At 35.8% G+C, this 14,782-nt stretch overlaps 7 protein-coding genes across 10 annotated transcripts in view; 3 read left to right on the top strand and 4 right to left on the bottom strand.

Moving 5' to 3' along the window:
* LOC129790211 (serine/threonine-protein phosphatase PP2A 65 kDa regulatory subunit) overlaps positions 1-14,782 on the bottom strand; it is a 620,353-nt gene that overhangs the window by 155,918 nt on the left and 449,653 nt on the right. The window lies entirely within an intron of this gene.
* Positions 1-14,782, top strand: part of LOC129790342 (clavesin-2-like) — an 891,203-nt gene that overhangs the window by 846,892 nt on the left and 29,529 nt on the right. The gene's annotated exons all lie outside the window — the stretch shown is intronic.
* Positions 1-14,782, bottom strand: part of LOC129790167 (chondroitin sulfate synthase 2) — a 178,164-nt gene that overhangs the window by 155,918 nt on the left and 7,464 nt on the right. The gene's annotated exons all lie outside the window — the stretch shown is intronic.
* On the bottom strand, positions 568-9,891 carry LOC129790184 (sodium-dependent neutral amino acid transporter B(0)AT3). 3 transcript variants are annotated; one of them, XM_055827560.1, is made up of 10 exons: positions 9,590-9,891; positions 9,422-9,526; positions 8,452-9,351; positions 5,923-6,345; positions 5,094-5,690; positions 4,636-5,021; positions 4,361-4,562; positions 3,784-3,987; positions 3,282-3,703; positions 568-2,883 (listed from the first exon to the last, which is right to left on the bottom strand). In XM_055827560.1, exons 4-10 carry the CDS (start codon positions 6,010-6,012, stop codon positions 2,682-2,684), a joined length of 2,103 nt encoding a protein of 700 aa, XP_055683535.1. In that variant the 5' UTR covers positions 6,013-6,345; positions 8,452-9,351; positions 9,422-9,526; positions 9,590-9,891; the 3' UTR covers positions 568-2,681. The 3 variants fall into 3 exon arrangements, with proteins under 3 accessions (XP_055683535.1, XP_055683536.1, XP_055683537.1); XM_055827561.1 differs by lacking the exon at positions 5,923-6,345; XM_055827562.1 differs by lacking the exon at positions 5,923-6,345 and having other exon boundaries at positions 8,571-9,351.
* On the top strand, positions 9,921-10,420 carry LOC129790421 (40S ribosomal protein S28). Its single transcript, XM_055827909.1, has 2 exons — positions 9,921-10,219; positions 10,307-10,420. The coding sequence occupies exon 1, from the start codon at positions 9,993-9,995 to the stop codon at positions 10,188-10,190; it is 198 nt and encodes a 65-aa protein (XP_055683884.1). The 5' UTR covers positions 9,921-9,992; the 3' UTR covers positions 10,191-10,219; positions 10,307-10,420.
* On the bottom strand, positions 10,404-11,907 carry LOC129790292 (alanyl-tRNA editing protein Aarsd1-A). The gene is made up of 3 exons (XM_055827736.1): positions 11,759-11,907; positions 10,938-11,692; positions 10,404-10,874 (listed from the first exon to the last, which is right to left on the bottom strand). Exons 1-3 carry the CDS (start codon positions 11,795-11,797, stop codon positions 10,433-10,435), a joined length of 1,236 nt encoding a protein of 411 aa, XP_055683711.1. The 5' UTR covers positions 11,798-11,907; the 3' UTR covers positions 10,404-10,432.
* On the top strand, positions 13,147-14,752 carry LOC129790351 (translocon-associated protein subunit alpha). Its single transcript, XM_055827828.1, has 2 exons — positions 13,147-13,331; positions 13,452-14,752. The coding sequence occupies exons 1-2, from the start codon at positions 13,268-13,270 to the stop codon at positions 14,270-14,272; spliced, it is 885 nt and encodes a 294-aa protein (XP_055683803.1). The 5' UTR covers positions 13,147-13,267; the 3' UTR covers positions 14,273-14,752.

Here is a 14,782-nt window from a genome sequence, read left to right as displayed (position 1 = left end):
TTTTTGGGTGGGAAATTTTAAGTGTTGGGAAAGTTGTTGCATTCGAAAGATTTTTTTTAAAAACATAAGATCTTTAATGTGAGAAGAAAGTGGTTTTATGAAAGTCCCTCACAATATTGCTAAAAACCTGGTAATTCGAAAAAAAGTGGGTAAACATAAAATCATTTTATGCATATCTTTGCTACCTATACTGTGTTTAATATCTCCTTTTTTTGCAATATGTACATAGGGTAAGTAAAATTCTTTGTTCATCTTTGCTCGGTTACAAGTTACAACACTTTTGTTTCAATAAATCTTTAATTTTTTTTTGTGTATATACCTATATAATTATGTAAATGCAATAATTTTTATTCTTATTGTCCTCTTTATTGTTGTTTTATCTCTCTTATGATCCATTATAAAAAATGCACTCTTATAAGGGATGTTCTCAGCAATTAACGCATTTTTGTTTAATAATTATGATGTTTCTATTTAATAAAGGCATAATTTTTGCATTCGATACATTTAGTTTAATCAAACCAGTTTAGATAAAATGTTAAAATTTCTATTTTGAAATAAATTGTGCTGGCGACACACTAAAAGTTTGCGCAAAAATTTAGAACATCCTTTATTCTGTATAATGTTGCCATGTTCTCATTTTTTTTGTTAAACAGGAAATACAGAAGCAACATTTTATTGTCATAATTTTAAGAACATGAATAATATTTCTTTTTTTTTTTAATATAATTTCATTTTAACCTTTATACTTTCATCCGCGCAATGCACTCAATTGAATTTTCTTTAACAACAATTAGATAGTTTTCTTCTATTTTCTGTGAATAATAGGAATAAATACACATATTGACATCTTTTGTTCACTTCCGGTTTTGGTGATGGTCTAAAAGTTCGGTGGAGTGTGTTATATAAAATCTATTAAATTCACTTTAATTTTTTTTTCAATTCATACGAATTATTTAAAGTTCCTTTGCAATTTAAAAAAAAAATAGCTAAAATGAATATTCTTAAAAAGTAAGGCAAAGATTATTATTTTAGGGCATGTTTAGTTCAGGACATAAATTCGGAACTCGAATAAATTTTATTTTTATTGCTAAATGAATTATAAGGAATTCTTTTTGATTGATTTTTTATGAAATTTGAATGAAAATAACATCTAAAAAAACCTTATAAATTAAATTATTTATTTATTGTTGAAGAAACTTCTTCCTTGAATGAATTTGAGAAGAAAAATTAAAGTGAATTCGAATAGTAAACCCAGTAAACCAGTATGAATATTGGAGCCTAATTATTTTAAATTCTAAATCTAATAACTATTGTTAAATAAGGGAAAATCGGAAGTATTAAATTGCCAAAAGTATGTTAACGTCTTGAATGTAAATTAAGGGAATTGTTTTTAAGCCTTTTCAAAAGATATTTTAAACAATCCTCATTTTTAAGCCATATTTTATTACAATTTATTATTGATTTGTTTATTTGGTTATTTTCTAATGTTAACAGAAAATACTCAACATGAATAGGCATATCATAGGTCCCTTTAGTATTGTAAACATCTAAAGGATCATATAGATTATTTACAACATATAAAGTGATAATTTTTTTATGTTAAGACAATTCATAAAATGCAACTATGCATATAATTAGGCTTCCTCTATTGATAAGAATTTTTTTTCAAATCACTTTCTGCAACAACTATTGTCATGTCAACGCAAAAAAAATTTAAAAACGATTTTCTATTTTCTCTAAAAACTATCTATTACAACACTCATAATGTTAATTTTTTGTCTGAAAAGAGTTTGATGAGATATGACATGAAGAACCTTTGCACTGAAGGATCATTACGTCGTACAATCTTACGCTTTTCAAGTGAATTTCCTTAATTTTTCTACTTACATTTTTAAATGTATTCTTTTATATTCCATGCGATCTTTTTTCTGTTAACGGCACAATTTTCTTTGAAATGTGCTTAATTCGATTTATTATGAATTCATCGTCCCTTATATGATTGTAATTCTTTTTTTTTTAAATAACGTTAATATATTTTACTCTCATCACATTTGAAAATTATTTATTATAATCTTCTGTGGCACTATGCACTCGGTATGTAATGTCCTCTGCCGTTAGCGCCATTGAACTTGAAGTAACTTCCTTGAGACGGCGTCAATTGAATTGCAATTTAATTTATTTGATTTATATTTTAGCGAAATAAATTTATTACTCTTTCGTATTGAATATTGATGAAGGAAAGTAAAGTTGAGTAGAATAGTGAAGACTTTTCGGAGACTTCACAAATATTGTGGTGAGAACTTGTTTTTTTTTTTGCAATCCTACTATTAACATTTTATTTGTTCAGTCTTTGAAGAGGAAGTGTTGAAAAAAGTTTTACTTTCCAAACTGAAGTCACGAAAAAGTACTATTGGATATGGTTTTTCTTCTTTCTTTGATATGACTGTTTTAGTATATTCTTGTTGTTTTTTCTTTCACCTTCATTAGTGACACAATATTAATTATATTAATTTTCTAATCAAGCCGGTATTGCATGGCAATATATTGCCATATTTATATATTCTCTTGTATCCAGTCTAGATCCTAGATCCTAGATCTTACCTAGAGATCCTATAGAGTTTTTACACACAATCTCGTCGAAATCACAGAAGAAATTGCTGTAAATGCCGGATTTTGCAGGATTACTCTTCCTCCTCCTCGAGTGCTTCCTCGCGCAGGGAATACGTTGGACAGCAGAGTCCTTCAGAACCATCGGGTTGAATGCAAAAGAGCGAACGTTCAATTGGTGTGGGTTCCACGGGGACAATCCCATGCACCTCACGGAGTTCATTGACTGGAAACCATGCGGGATCTGTTTCTTCAATTATAGTAATTCCCAAGAGTCTGAAATTAAATCCCAGATTTAGTTCAAATTGATATTATCCCGAATTTCTTGTAGTGCAACAGAGAGTTGGTATAAATGGGCACTTTTGCAGGAAAATAGTTCATTTAATTCCTCTAATTATCCTTGAAGGAAATTTTCTCGAAAGTTATTTAGTTTTGAAGTTTATGATTCCTTGCTGAACTTTCCTCAAATTAAGTTCAAAGCTCTATTAAAAACTTTAAATACGTCGTGAAAGCCTGAAAAGTTTCTTCTCTTCAGGTCCAGCTGCTAAAGCTTTTCAGACATCAACTTAAAATTGGAGGCAAATAACAATTTTGAGCTTATGAACGTTTGGCTCCTTTTGCTTTCAATCTTAATTAAATATTTACATACAAGAAAAACATCTCTATGCACTCACCTACAGATAGCCACAACAGGTATCCAAAGGACAGAAGACAGAATGAGGATTATGGCAATGGCAATGCACCAATGTGGCCATTCTAGGGACTCTGTGGCACCTTTTAAACTATTCCAAGCCGGGTAGTTGCTTCCTTTGAGTGCCAAATCGCAAAATGATGCCGTGAGAATGATCATCATTGCCAGTGGTGAGACATACTTCCAGCAGATCATCCAATACAGTCCAGGACGTGATCCAGTCATTAATTCAATGTCATCAGCAAAACGCTTAATCCCGTACACATAGCTCACGGAGATACACTCAAAGAAGGCAATGATGAGGAGTGGGAAATTGCCAGCAAAACTATCCATAAGTTGGAAAATGTAACTTCCACCTCCGTGTGCAAACACCATGGAGATGGCACTGCAGGTGAAGCAGAGTGTCTGGAATGGGATGATAAAGTTCACACACAACGTTGTGAGGAAAATGTCCAAAATGTCACTGTTAAATTAGCATAAATTACCCCAACAATAACTTCCTTGGATGTATTGGGAAAGAGTTTCATGTCAACGAGGGACGTTGCAACACCCTCCAGGGTACCAAATTGTGAATCAATACCCAATGTGAAGAGCATAAGGAAGAACAGGACAGCCCAGAGTTGTGCTCCTGGAAATTGATTTATTGCCTCGGTGAAGATTATGAAAGCCAAGCCAGTTCCTGATGCACTCTGCAACATAGAAAAAAATGTTTAGAACTTAAAAGAGTGTTTAACCCTTTAAGGTCCGCAATCAATCTAGCAAGCTGATTGAATTAAAAATATTTTTTGTGGGTTCCTTTGAGCTCAAATAAGACATTTTTGGCAAAAAAAACCCAAAAATTTTCGTTTTTTCGTCCTTCCTTATCATGTGAGTCCTTGGGATGTCCTTTTGTGGACATAAAATGATCAGAGATTGTAAAGACATAGTCTTGTACTAATTTGAACTCAATATTCATAAAATAACTATATAAAAAATGAAACATTTACAAAATCGATCCTTTGGGTGGGCGTATGACCCAATAACCTGAAAGGGTTAACATAACAACATTATGATTTAACTCACATTGTCTAATTCTTTTTGGAGGTCACATACTGGTAAATCGGTGGTTTTGTTGAGTGCTATTAGGCTAGTCTTCTCCTCCATGCATTTGTCAAATGTAGCTGTTGCTTTGAAACCAATCACGGAAAATACCACAACACCAGCAAACATGGAGGTGCAGCAATTTGTGATGGACACAAGAAGTGCATCACGATAGCAATTGTTGCTATTTGAGGGAGAAAAAAATAACAAATATTATTAGAGGAATATCACATAACATTGCATTATAGAGAGCTTACTTGGCTGGATTGTAGGAACTGAATGCAATTAATCCACCAAAAGCGAGTCCCAGTGAGAAGAAAATCTGTGTACCCGCCTCCAGCCATACCACAGGATCAGCCAATGTTTCCCAGCGTGGTGTAAAGAGATGCTTTAACCCATCACCCGCTCCTTTGAGCGTTATGCCGCGAAAAAAGAAAATAATGAGGACAACATAGGGGAAAATAGCCGTAATGTAGACGACTTTTGAGGATTCAGTGATCCCCTGTACCATGCACATGTACACAAGAAACCATGCTAGTAGCAGTGCAATAGCTACATTGTAATTGAACACCTCGGGTTCATTTACACTCGGCGAGGACATCAGTGTTGAACGATACCAATAGTACTGAGTTGGGGATGAGCTCTGAAAGTGAAAGTTTTTTTTGTAAAAACTTTTTTTTCTTCATTTTTTATTTTAAAATTTAATTCAACTCACCACACATTCAGGCTCGAGATCGTAGGTGAAATTCTTGTACAAACGCTTCGGACATTCTGCCCATGGTAGTGGAGACTCGAAACTGTGGAGGAAGTAGATGAGGCACCACGCAATGATTGTGTTATAGTAGAGCGCCACAACGTAGCTCACAACAGCCGATGAGAGACCAATGCCACCCAGATATGGGGACACCTGCTGCCACACACCAATGGCACCCTTTCGCAGGCGCTGCCCTATTGCGAGTTCCAGGTAGAAGATCGGTATCCCCTGGACGGCGAGCATAATGAAGTAGGGCACAAGGAAGGCACCACCACCATTTTTTTGCGCCAAATATGGAAAACGCCAAACATTCCCAAGCCCAACGGCATACCCAATTGTTGCGAGGAGAAAGGTGAGTTTACTATCCCAACTTTCACGCTCATCTTCTGGTTTTTCCGGGCAAATATCCTGTTCCACGGGTACCTCATTGGGTGCCTCCTTAATTTCAGGCAGAATTGGTTGCGGGTCATTTGTATCAGACTGAAATGCCTGATTTGTGGCGCCATACATTGAAATCCTTGAACCATTTTCAGCTCTTACGAGACGTCCACGTAGCTCCTGAAAAAGCACAATTTAAACGATTGAAAATCTCATCCTTTTCACCCAACATCCCATATTACAACACATATTAGACACCAAGTTGGACACATTCAACCAAAAGCTTTATTTATGATTCTCAAATGGTAGGAATAATAGACAAACGGATATTGGATACATGAGAGCAAGGACGAAAGGATGAAAGGTCTCATAATATTTATGAGACCAAAATGCACATAAAGCAATCTCGTACCTTTAATTCTAAATTATCCAAAGTTCTGGGTGATGATGGCGCCAAGTCGCGTGAGCTTTGTCTACGAAATAAGTGTGCTGTGTTGGCCATTCTTTTAGCTCTCTACTTTTTGCCTTTTTAATGCGAAATATTTGCCGTTTTTTGAGAGGGATGAGACGCGAAAGAAAGAAAAGGGAAAATGAACTACAAAAAAATGAAAAAAGATGCCACGATTCACACGCGGTGCTCTTGGTGCAAATTATGGGTTTCTTGTGTGCAAATAATGTGCAGGGATGATGCCGTATGTGTGCGCTTCCTTTGCGTTGTTCCTTTTTACGCAAATACTATTGTGCTTTTATGTGCTTCCTCCAATACTTTGCAACCCCCTCATTTGGGATTCAGGCGTGTTGTGGGGTGAATTTTGCAAAAAAAATTGTTTCAGTGCTGTGATAATAGAGATAGAAAATGATGGATTAAAATTAAATTGTACAAGTTCGAGGGATTGATTAATATTTTGCATGCATAGAAATTATGTGTGTAGGTGTAATGGACTAATTTTACAACCATTTATTCTATATTGTGTGCCCTTTTCAACCCTTTGCTGTAAAAGTTAATTGAGTTTAGTTTAATTGCAAATGATACCTAAAAGGCTTTAAGTTGAAAATGTTTAATTTTTCACAATTTTTTTCCCTTTTTAGTGCTGCATCAAAATTATTTTTAGAAATTTAGCTCCTTTTTAGATCCTTAATTACTTCCGGTTTTGGTCGTGATTGACGTAAATTTCAGGTCTGTGGAAAACATAAATTAATTTCCTTTTTAACTGTACCTACATAAATTGTTTGAGTTTTTGAATGAATTTAATAATTAGATTGTGAGATTTATAAAATCAACGCACTAATAATAATCGTAAGAATGCCCTCATGATTTGTTGTACCGAAAGCCCTCTTTTACTTGTTCTTAAGAAAACTTCTAATTTACATCGAAGAATATTTTTCATATTTTTAAAAGGAATATTTTGCTCTATAAAACAGGAAAAAATATTTTTAGAGTCAACATTTTTTTATTTTATAAAGTCATACTTTAGAAAAAAAATGACGCCAAAATCTGTTCAACAAATATTTTAATTTATTGTCAAGAATCTACTGAAACGATTTTGATAAAAAATTGTGGAAAATCATGTTTGAAGCATAAAGAAAATTTAGAGTTTTTTTTTCAATTTGGACCAATTTTCTTTGAGGTACTAGAAAGGCAATGAAAAATCAATTTTAAAATGTTTAGAGTTTCAAAAGCTCACTCTGATAAATGTTTAAATTTTAATTATTAATGAACAAGAGGAGAGCAAATACAGATTAATTAAATCTCTTAAAATTCATAAATATTTTTTTACCTTAACTTAAAATAAATATTTTAACAAAAGCTTTTCATTTTTTTCTATCAAAAATGTGCTGTGATATTTTCAAATCTGATAGTAAAACGCGTTTAATTTACGTTGAATTGAAAAGTTTTTTTTTAATATTCAAGAGAATATTTTCTATTGGGCTAACAAAACAATTTATGTATTTTATTGGAAATATCTTTCAATTTATTTTATTAAAATAATAAAATAAATAAACCTCTAAAACTATCTTTAAAAAAAGCTCTGAAGTGTCGCCGTAAAATATTTCATTATTTCCACATAATTGACCTCACTACATATTTCTCACTCAGATATATAAACTTTAAAACACTTTTCTTGAGACTTTCAGCAAACATATAATAAATTTTCCAAGTTATATAGAGACGTAAAAAGAATTTGATATTGGGTTGTAACACTCTATTACAGAATGAACAAAAAAAAAAGATATAATCGCGCAGAAGGAGGCAACGAATATTGGTGTAAAAATCAATAGAAGATGTAACAAAACATTCTTCACATTGACTATTCATATCAAATATGTATAAAATGATATCAATTCTATAGAGAAAAATGATATTTTTCATTAAAGCATTTTGTGTGTGACGATTGGAAAATTGTCCTCATTTTGAGAATGATTTGTTGGTAATTTCCCAGGAGAATGCTAAAAGCACAGACACCCTATTTTGCCTCATTTCTTGCCAAAGGAAAAACTTTCAAAGGATTCCTTTTACATACAGAATCATGGCAAAGAATTTTCAATAAATTAATTTCAAAAGATCTTTTTATGAAAATATATTATTTATAGATGTTTCAATTAAAATCACTTTTAGATTTTTATTAAATCACTTATTTTGAGAAGCTTTTTCATGTTTTTTTTAAAGAGAGATTTATTGCTCAACTTTTTCTTTGCTGGACGCTTTAATTTGTAAAATGGATATAAAAAATCACAGAGCATAATTTCCTTAAAAGAGACATTAATTATTAATTTATGTTTTTACGACACAACTCTGTGGGGAATTATTACATTTATTTGGTGGTGTGAATGTTCTTTTTTTTTACACGAAAAGGGGGGCACACTTTTAGTGGTTGCTGGAGTTATGTAATGAATCCTCATATCAGACAAAAGCTCAAAAAGCATGAAGCTCTTCGCATACCACCTCCACACGTCGTTGCTCCTTTTTGGTAACTCCCACACAATTTGGGGGCACTGAAAAACTTTCTGTGGGAAATGTTGGAAAAATATTTGGGAAAAAAAACTATTTTTCACATTCACCTTCCTTGTAAATGAGAAATAATAAGAAAATTCACATTTTCCATTCAACTTTTCGTCCCGAAATGTTTCAATGAAATCTCAAAGAAGGTAACTTTTATGATTAGGCCACAAACTAAGAGAAATTAAACACACTTTTGGGCACTTTTAGTTTATTATCTTTTTTCGGTGAGTTTCTTTCCTTGCAAATTGCGTGATTTTGAAAATATTTAATTTTTAAAAATCTACCAACAGGTACAGAGGCCAAAATAATTCTGAAAATGCGTGAAATCTCTCGAAAGGTTCTCGGGTGAGCGTGAGAATGGCCGCGCATGAAAGCTCCTACGGATCGATAAATCATGCGCTCTTTTCTAACATTCCTCTCCTTATGTACCTTTTCATATCAAAAAATTTCTCCACATCGTCCTTATTGCTCTCGGCATGTCAAAGTACAAAAGGTCCTTTTTGGGCCCTCCACATTAGCAATTCTCCGTGACATTGGCAGAGAAGTTCATTGATTTGACGCAAAATCCCCGAAAGCTCCTTCGATTCATCCCAAACATAAATTCCAGGCAACTCTGGCAATGATTGAGGAGTTGCTTTGTCATTCCACATAGCTGCTAAATTGTGTCCCAAATTTATGTAACAGCTCTGGCTTTGGGGTATGATTGTCCGAAGAGAATTGAGTATGTTACTAAAAATCCTTAGCAAGTATTTTTCATCTTCCTCCGGAAGTGTGCAGATTCGTCTTTCAATATCCATTGAAGCTGTTTCCACTCTATCGAGGGATTTTCTATAACTATCTCTGCAAGAAAACAAGAAGGAAAAAAAGTAGAATCCTGCAAAGGTAGATAATAAAATTAAATAAACCGTACAGAATGTCTTCCAAGTGATTAATCAATTTCACAATTTCCACAGCTAAAGTGTTGCGAACATGTGAATTTATGGAGGCAGGAAAGATATTTTCACCAGGTACAGGCCTGAAATTACAAGATAAATAAGATTGCAAATAAATTCTTTAAACTACCTTCCTGTTGCCTTACTCTCGAATTATATTTCTCCGGATTAGCAAATCTTTGAGTCTTCTATATGAAGTTTTCCACTCTTCGATTAGATTCTCCAAAACTCCTTTGTGATTCTCTAATTCTCCTGCCAAACAACGTATTGCCTCCAAGGATGCTTTCTCTTCTTCATTCAAACTTGACGATGGTTCATTAATTCTCGTGAATTTTGCCATTTTCCACACCGGTGTGCACGAATTATTGTTATTTGTTTTGGTTTTTCAGCTCCTGGGCGCGCGAATGACTTTTTGCTTGGTAAATGTTGGCAGCACTGCCACGAATTGTCAATACTGTCACGACAGCCATATTGATTTTTCTTTCTTCCGGCGTTTCTGTGCCTGACAAGTCACACGTGTGAGAAATTCTCTGATTTTCGGGAAAAATCATGGAAAAGCCCGTTGTTTTGGCGCGTGTTATCAAAGTCCTGGGACGTACTGGTTCCCAGGGACAGTGTACGCAAGTAAAAGTTGAGTTTATCGGTGAGGTAAACCGACAAATCATCAGGAACGTCAAAGGTCCAGTCCGCGAAGGTGACATCCTGACACTCCTGGAATCGGAGAGAGAAGCAAGGAGACTTCGATAAGTTCCCACTGTCTATCTTCATATTCCTAAGTAAGTAGACTTTCCCCACATTTGTTCAGAGAAGCAAAATCTCTGCTGAAAATTGCAGCTAAAACATTGTTTTGACTTTCTTTTTAGGTTATGTCCGGACGATGTTTGTGGAATGGTTGAAATTCATTGACGAGGAAATCACCAGCAGAGCATTTTCAATGCCAAAGGAAAAAGAATAAACACCTTCTGGATCAAAGACTACAGCGTGCTTTATTATTCAATTTCATCAAAATACTTCGCAATGAGGGATTCGGCTTTTTTGATATTTTTAGTATTTGTGATTTTTGCCCGGAAAGTGTTCCCTTTGCCATTCCCTTTCCCACCGAGAAGTTCACAAATCTCCCCGCCAAGCTTGGTAATGACTTCCGGATTGCCCTGGAGAATCATTTGACCATTTGCGGTGTCATCAACTGTGGTGAGGAACATGAAAGTGTCTGGGAGATTGCCAGCAGATCGAAGGAAGTTCGTCAGGAATTCCGCGTCATTCCCATCGGTGCGATGAAGGAAGAAATACTTGGGTTTCGGCGATGTGCTCTTCAGCTTCTCACCCTCAGTGATGGCAATATCCTTCAGGAGAGCTTTAACTTGCCTCTGGTACCTTTTCAGATTTCCCTGAAGCTTTCCCAACAAATCCAAATGCGACGAAGGGCCACCACTGAAAGGATTTAAAGAGTTTTTAATGCAAATTCTAGAGATTTAATCCCCTGACAGGACTTACTTGAGTATGAGGTTCATTTCCAACTCGCGTCTGTAGCATGTTTCCAATTTCTTAATTACTCTGTCACCCACCAGGAAGTGCACGAGGAGTTTATTCTTTGTCTTCTCCACATTGAGCATTTTAATCACTTGCAATTGAGATAAGTTGGTAACATGCGTGCCACAGCACATATTCCCTTCAACATCTTCAATCGTCACCACACGAATTGGGCCAACGTGATCCTTTGGTAGGCCCCGCGTAGCTCGCGTTACTTCGTCAGACAGGCCATCAACACTGTCGAAAACTGACACAGAAACCTTCTTTCCTTCTGCTATGAGATCATTGCACATCCTCTCAATCCTATCCAACTGCTCCTGTGTCACATCCTTAGCTCCCAATTCAATGTAACACGTCTCACTTCCCAGCCACCAAGCTTTTGTCTCCAAATTGTATTCCCTCTCGAACAATGCAGTGACTAAATGTTGCCCCGAATGCTGCTGCATGTGATCCTTCCGTCTTTCCCAATCAATCTCCTGCCGAACTTCCTCTCCAGGACACAGAGGCTCAGCTGATTCAACAAAATGTACCGCAATGTCACCTTTCCGGACAACATTGTGGACACGTTTCCCGCCTAAATAGCCAATGTCACACGGTTGTCCACCACCTTCGGGGAAGATAATCGTATCCTCACACACAACATTGTATCCCTTCAGCGGTGCATCCTTTCCTGCACCCGGTAATTCAGCTTCTTCGCAAGAAAGCACACGAGATGTGAACTGCAAAGGAGAATTTCTTCAAGTTCTCCGAGGATTTCTTTTATATTTTATGAATCAAATACAAACTTCTCGTAGAAAACTATCTTCCTGACACTTGAACACCATAATTTACCGAGGTAAGCTCCCCTTATTCCCAAAAATCACGAGATTTGCAGGCAATAAAAGTTCTTACCCACTTCTAATTTTATCCGGCGGCGAATTTGGGTAATATTTTGACGGCGAAAATTATCTTTTTAGGTTAAAAATTGAGATGGAGAGATATTTTGTGAATGGGAGTGAAAGAGAAGACAATAAAAATGCTTTCACCACAGTAACCCTGTAAGAATTACATCTTCTCCCATGGAAAGTCCACGGAGAATTTTCGTAATTTCCCAAGTTCTCAAGAATATCTAGAAATGAAAAAAAAAATTACATTTTATTCTTTTCAAATTATGAAATTTTGTAAATACCTGAGTTTAAGTGCTAAATTGAAGCTTAAATTAACAGTTCTCAAGGAAAAGTACTTTTGGAAATCAATCGAAGTCGTTTTATTTTCCATTTTGTCGCAATCTTGGAATCGCATTAAAGTTTCTTAATTTTCTTTAGTTTTATGCAAGCTGGAAAGCAAAAATTTGGGACTTTTGTACGAATGATCAACTAGAAATATTGTAATTTTTTGAACTAATAAGCTCTAACTTTTTGCTAACTCATTCAAATAACAATGATTTGTTTCTTTAACCCCCGGTTTTGGATGATTTTGCTGGCCAAAGTGGCCAAATCGAATTTTTTCAATCGCCACAGAATTAAACTTTTTAATATTTCGTGATAAATTCTACTTATGTGTTTAGGGAAGTTTCATTACTTCTGGGTCATTGAAAGAAAACTTGAATAAATATTTCCTTTTATTTGAGAGAAAATGAAGGTCGAACTTTTTAGGGTTGGCCTTGTGGCTTGAAAAGGCTGGGGCCGTAAAGCTTTAAAATAAAAAAAAAAACTTTTTAGGGTTTTTAGGTTAGAAACCTCAATCCTTCAGTGTTAAAAAAAAAACCTTCAAGATGGCATTTAGAAGTATCTAAGAAGGGGCGCATGAGTTAATATATGATTTAAGGCTTCTTAACATGCAAAATCATCAAAATCATGCATTAATTTATGCGCCACACAGTATATCGAAAAATTCAAAGGATTTGTTAATGACTCTTACAAAGTATTCGATATCCAGCTTTTTCCACAGAATTAAAGAAAATTAACACATAAAGATAAATAAATATTATTTCATTTTCAAAATGGCGGCCAATGTAAAGGTACAAACTTACCTTAATATATTATTTTGGAATACCAACTATATGTGTTGGGAAAAATGAAAAATAAACTTTGTTTTTTCTTTCCTACGGAAACTCGGAGTATCCTACGATTTTGCGGACGTTTTTCCGTGGAACAATGCGGAGGGGATTTTTATGGGGTGCGTGAATCGGCCACGTAAAGTGAGTTGGAAAGTTCGCGCACAATTGACAGTGCTCGTCCGCACCGGATCGCTGAATTGTTGGAGCAATTTATTGAAAGTCTCTCGTGAAGTAGGATCGCAAATAGTGTTTGAAAATGAAGTATATACTCCTTGTGGCGTTACTCGTCCTGCCAGCAGTCCTTTTTACAGTGGACAGTGGTAAGAAATTGGGATTTATTCGCACAGACGGTCTTTGGCGGTGGAGGAGTTTGTCCCTCAGAGAGATTTTCACAACGTGGCAATTGCAAATTTCACCCGAAATTCTTCTTTTTTTGGCAGGAAATAAATTGATGACATGGGCAGAAGATGAAATTGAGGATGAAGTTGTGGATGTGGAGGGAGAAGATGCCGCAGTGGTGGGTGAGGATGTTGAGGAAACGGATGAGGGTGATTCAACGGCATCTCCGGACGCTGATACGTACCTCTTGTTTACGCAACCCACCCACAGTCCGGGGAATCAACTTGAACTGCCAGCTGGGCATCCCGTTGATTTCCTCGTGGGTTTCCTCAATAAGGGCACGGAAGATTTTGTCGTGGAAACAGTGGAGGCATCCTTTAGGTATCCCATGGATTTCAATTACTTCATCCAGAACTTCTCTGCCATTGCATACAATCGGGATGTGAAGCCCAAGAGTGAGGCAACAGTGTTGTACACTTTCATCCCATCGGAACACTTTGGTGGACGTCCCTTTGGGTTGAACATCGCCCTCAGCTATAGGGATGCCAGTGGGAATCAATTCTCCGAATCTGTCTTCAATGAGACTGTGATGATCTACGAGGTAGATGAGGGACTCGACGGAGAGACATTCTTCCTGTACGTATTCCTAGCTGGTATTGTTGTTCTCCTCCTTGTGGTTGGGCAGCAATTCCTCGCGGGATCAGTTGGCAAGCGAAAGAGGGGAAATGTTCAGCGAAAGACCATCGAAACGGGCACAAATAGCAATGACGTTGACTACGATTGGCTGCCAGAGGAGACACTGAGAGCCCTCCAAAAGTCCCCCAATTCGAAATTGTCCCCAAAGAAGGCTTCCTCCCCAAAACAGAATCAACAGAGCCCTAAGCAGAGGAAAGCAAAACGTGCAGCTGGATCTGACGATTAGAGAGAGAGACATCACCATCCGCAGCGCATCCTCCACACCAACTTCATTAGAAATTCATCATCGAAGAGCGGGGAGATTCTCACAAACTCACTCCTCAACCCGGATTAAAGTTGCGCGATTTTGTGACAAAGACTGGATACTCCTTTCAGTGCTTAATCTTGTGTGTTTCCAATTTTCCTTCCATCCTGCGAGCATTTTCAAAACATTAATTGCAGTTAATTTTCTTTTTTTTCGTTATTTTGATTTTCTTTTCCTTGTGTGAAAATTTCCCAGGGATTTCTCAAGACATTTTTTTTTACGTGAAATTTCACATTCAGCTTTTTGCTTTGAGAAAGTTGTTTGTGTGTTCAAGGAGATTTATTTATAAAATAGGAAAAATAATTGCAAAAAAAAATTAAATAAAAATAAAGATATAAAAAGAGCAGAAAACTTGGATGTGAAAATTAGTGGCTCAATAAAAGGTTGACAAGAGAAAAACAATTTTTTTTATTATTTATTCTTGAAAGAAAT

This window comes from Lutzomyia longipalpis, chromosome 2 (assembly GCF_024334085.1).
Source record: "Lutzomyia longipalpis isolate SR_M1_2022 chromosome 2, ASM2433408v1".
Taxonomy (NCBI): domain Eukaryota; kingdom Metazoa; phylum Arthropoda; class Insecta; order Diptera; family Psychodidae; genus Lutzomyia; species Lutzomyia longipalpis.
The sequence above is the reverse complement of the archived record's forward strand: the minus strand, read 5'-3'. Positions and strand labels throughout refer to the sequence as shown.

Excerpts from the sequence above, each read along its gene's own strand:
- LOC129790421 (XM_055827909.1), top strand. The coding sequence starts at position 9,993 with ATGGAAAAGCCCGTTGTTTTGGCGCGTGTTATCAAAGTCCTGGGACGT.
- LOC129790184 (XM_055827560.1), bottom strand. The coding sequence starts at position 6,012 with ATGGCCAACACAGCACACTTATTTCGTAGACAAAGCTCACGCGACTTG. Across the intron at positions 5,022-5,093 it reads ATCTCGAGCCTGAATGTGTG|AGCTCATCCCCAACTCAGTA; the intron begins GTGAGTTGAATT and ends TTTCACTTTCAG. Across the intron at positions 2,884-3,281 it reads CCTGTTGTGGCTATCTGTAG|ACTCTTGGGAATTACTATAA; the intron begins GTGAGTGCATAG and ends ATTTAATTTCAG.
- LOC129790292 (XM_055827736.1), bottom strand. The coding sequence starts at position 11,797 with ATGGTGTTCAAGTGTCAGGAAGATAGTTTTCTACGAGAA. Across the intron at positions 11,693-11,758 it reads AAGATAGTTTTCTACGAGAA|TTCACATCTCGTGTGCTTTC; the intron begins GTTTGTATTTGA and ends TCTCCTTTGCAG. Across the intron at positions 10,875-10,937 it reads GAAATGAACCTCATACTCAA|TGGTGGCCCTTCGTCGCATT; the intron begins GTAAGTCCTGTC and ends AAATCCTTTCAG.
- LOC129790351 (XM_055827828.1), top strand. The coding sequence starts at position 13,268 with ATGAAGTATATACTCCTTGTGGCGTTACTCGTCCTGCCAGCAGTCCTT. Across the intron at positions 13,332-13,451 it reads CCTTTTTACAGTGGACAGTG|GAAATAAATTGATGACATGG; the intron begins GTAAGAAATTGG and ends TTTTTTTGGCAG.